The sequence below is a fragment of the Lolium rigidum genome, chromosome 4, assembly GCF_022539505.1.
Source record: "Lolium rigidum isolate FL_2022 chromosome 4, APGP_CSIRO_Lrig_0.1, whole genome shotgun sequence".
NCBI lineage: Eukaryota > Viridiplantae > Streptophyta > Magnoliopsida > Poales > Poaceae > Lolium > Lolium rigidum.
In genome coordinates this window covers 152060011-152063667 of record NC_061511.1, presented here as the reverse complement: position 1 = coordinate 152063667, position 3657 = coordinate 152060011, and the positions used below count along the sequence as shown (strand labels likewise).

Genomic DNA, 3657 nt, shown 5'->3' with positions numbered 1-3657 from the left:
TTTTTTTTTGTCTTTTCACACCTACCACAAAAAATAATAGGGTTTTTAAAAATTCACAACGCAAGAGGTCTTATTTGGAATGCAAGAAGCCACCAGTCCACTACATAGGTATGTTTAGAAAACCCCACCAAACTTTGAACAAATTGATGGGCTTATAGATTTACACGCTTGTTGTAGGACTAGGAAAATAAAACTTTTTTTTTTGCTTCCGCACTGCCAATATGTACACACCACACTTTCAGCCCCTGATAAACGGACGAACCACAAAATGTAATGAAAGAAAGTGTTTTCTCCATGGCTCCTCGGCGCTTATACTATATATCTAGCTAATACGTCCGGGTATATACTTGTGTAACCTACAGAAGCATATCGTTGACTAGCTCACGCAGCAGGTCGTCGACCACCAATCCCGCCACCAGCACACCGACCTCCGGCTCCTCTTCCTCCTGTCCTACGCGTGATGGCCACCGTCGGCCCCGGTCCATCTCTGCCAGAAGGTCCTCCCGGCCGCACAGTGCCTCCTTCAATCCCCACCGCGCCCCCGTGCCTTCGATCCAGTCCTGGGCCAGTCTCACCGCGGCTTCACAGCTCTCCGTCGTGCTGCTGAGCCGTCGTGTCTCGGCGAAGAAGTCGAGCAGGAGCCGCTCGGAGCCGTTAGCGGCCGAGAATGTTTTTCTCGTCAGTAGAGCGATGAGGCTGTGTTCGTCGGGGTATTGGCATAGGGCGTCGAGGGATGGTTGTTTTGCAGCGTCGTCCTCGGGGAAGCGGTCCGGTGCCGGGACGCTTCCGAGGCCGTCGGACTCCGAGGCGGCGGCGAAGCGCTCTCCGAGATCCGCGGCGGGTGCCTCCCCGATGCTCCTGAGCCGTCGGAGTTTGTGTTTCAGCTGTATATTTCTTCCTGCGCACACGACAAAGAGGAAAAACGTGCGTGAGTACCACCGGATCACTGGACAACTCCATCAACGATAATTGCAGGTCAAAACAACGGTCAGTTAAACCGGAAATTACTCCGTGCCTTTTCCCGACCGTTACTGCACCAATGGGTCCTGCCGAGTGCCTGCACACTTACTCTGGTGGAGCTGCGCGAGGCTGTCGCCGAACGGAGAAGACGAGCACGCGCTCCCGCCGTCGCTGGTTCCTCCGTCCTCCACGGCGTCGTCCTCGTCGTCGTCGTCGTGGAACGGGAAGTCCATGACTGCCACCGGGCTGAGCTGCTCCTTGTCGTCCGCCTCCGAGCCGGAGCCTTCCTCCTTCGATCCACTCTCCATCGCCTGCAACGGTAATTGCACCTCAGTTAGCTTTTCGAAAATGTGCAGGAGTAGTGAGGACTGAGGCGTCGCGCGGCCATGGCGGCCGAGCAACCTCGCGACAGGCCAAAGAAGAACAGGTCGTTGATCAGGTACGGATCACGAGAGCACCGTGCGACGACAAGCCGTGGCCCCGGCGCCCGGCTTCCCCGGCGACTCTTCGCTGGTGGCGCATGGCGATCAGATCTTAACCCTTTCCCAGGATACAAACGCAAATTGAAGAATGTGATTAAACACGGTTCATGCCAGCATCGAGCTATAGCAGAACGCGCGGCGCCTCGCCGACAAAGATCATGCTACCACCAGCAACGTGGCCACGGCCGGCACATGCGACGGTTGCGCACGGGGACAAGGCTCGGTACGGCTACGTGGTTGGTACGAGCGAGCGTGCGTGCAGATGAATAATGCAAGGCGGATATCGACTCCGGTTGAGGCGAGGCTACGGCGCCGGCCTACCGCAGCGACGACTCTGGGGCTCACTGGACCTCATCACTTCCCGACAAGCCGCGCTAACCACGAGCCTCGGCCTACTAAATTTATGTTTCTTGGGCAACCACTGCGTCTCTCTCTCTCTCGGTGACCACAACGTAGGCATGGATTGTAGTACGTCGGGCATGCAGCGGGAGTAAACAGGAATGAACAGGCCCAACACAGAGCTCCAGAGTCTAGACACAATCCTGTAGAATTTTTGAAACGATACCTTTTTTTCATTATTACTTAAAGCTGCAGCACCAACCTGCCAGTACTTGGGAGTTGGGACGACCCACCAACTAGTGAAATTTTGCCCGACTCTATTTCATGGAAGCTCACCAATGTTAAAGGATTTTACTCGTCCAATTAATGTACGTGTAAACTTCATTCTAGGAGTACGTACTACCAGCAACCCAGTTGGAGAAATGTCAAACAGTTGAGGTTGCAGCAATAGCTTGCTGCTTGGTCGATGGTCATGGTACAATCTGGACCGTTCCTTTCCATCGATCAATCAACCGGCCAGTGGACGCAACTGGCTAGCACGGATTTACGCTCAGGAGTACGAATGCACGATACGACAAATCTACTGTAGTCTGTACACAGGACCACGTACGTACCGTTGTTGCCTACGATATCAATGTCGTTGTACGTGGTAGCTTCCATCGGATACTCTCGTACATGCATCCATCATCCATGCATGCACATACGAGCCTGGAGTGTAGTAATCTCGGATAGATGCTTCCAAGGTGCCTTGGTTTGCGCAATGAATACGTGGGGTTCGTGTTTCATGGCAACCCAAAGCTTACGAGAAAAATGCAACCAAATTAAAGCCGGCGCCCGCAATTGTGGCAGTGGGGCGACGGCCGGCGCCCGCAACCGAATTAACGCCCAATTTGCTGTTGGGCCATCGCTAATCGTAGCTGGTGTGCCAAATTATACGAGAACGGAAAGGTAGTCGGTTAATTACCTCGTGCTCGTGTCCGTCGGCGGCGGCGGTCACGCCGGTGCTCCGGCTCTCCGCCGAGCATGCTGATGAGAAGTCGGACTCCGCCGCGGACGACCCTGACACCGACGTATCCGAGTCGGAGCTGCTGCAGCTGCTGACGGCGGGAACAGGCGGCGGCGCCTCCTCGTCGCGGCGCCCCCAGCTGAAGCTGCCCCTGAGCCGCCGTGAGAGGCTCCTGATGGACAGCAGAGAGTGCGACCGCCCGAAGACACTGTGCGCCTCCGGCGCCTCGTGGCGCGCCGGCAGCGGCACGGCGACGCAGAGGTGGCGCGGGTAGCAGCGGAAGCCGGCGGCGCTGCACGAGTCGCAGTCCAGCTCCAGAAGATCCTTCAGCCTCAGCGGCTTCCCCACCGCCGCCATTGCCGCGTCCAGCGCCTCACCCAGCCCCTACTACGCCGAGATCTCGCTTGTGAGTGACACTTACTAGCAGAGTGAAGCGGAAGAGGAGTACTGCTTGCCGAGTCACTCACTAAGCTCAATTGGCAGCTGTTAAGTACTGTCACTGGCTCGTACTTAGCTGCGTGCGCGCGCGGCTTGCGTGGTAGCTTCGGCCGTGCAATCGGTGTATAGGAAAATGGGCGAGTTGAAGCTTGTTTTGATGCGGATGCGAGAGCTAGCTGTTGGAGGGAGACTGTGAGAGTGTATGGGAAGGACGATGTGCGTGCCGCCGCGCGTGGGCGCCGGCTAAATACACGCACGGCTTCAGGCTCCTGCCTCGCTCCAGAAGCCACCAGTTAATGGTAAACGTGCGTTGCCTTCGATACCGCAATATTGACACGCACCCACCAGGGACGGCTACGAGCCTAGGAGGAATTAGTTCATGGTCCATGCTTGGCTACATGGGACAATCTAGGACCGATCAATCCAGTTCGA

The 3657-nt window shown here is 56.2% G+C and overlaps 1 protein-coding gene across 1 annotated transcript; it reads right to left on the bottom strand.

The window, feature by feature from the left end:
• Positions 1–356: 356 nt before the first annotated feature.
• LOC124647646 lies at positions 357–3144 on the bottom strand. The gene is made up of 3 exons (XM_047187554.1): positions 2746–3144; positions 1070–1271; positions 357–898 (listed from the first exon to the last, which is right to left on the bottom strand). The coding sequence occupies exons 1-3, from the start codon at positions 3142–3144 to the stop codon at positions 357–359; spliced, it is 1143 nt and encodes a 380-aa protein (XP_047043510.1).
• Positions 3145–3657: the final 513 nt, after the last annotated feature.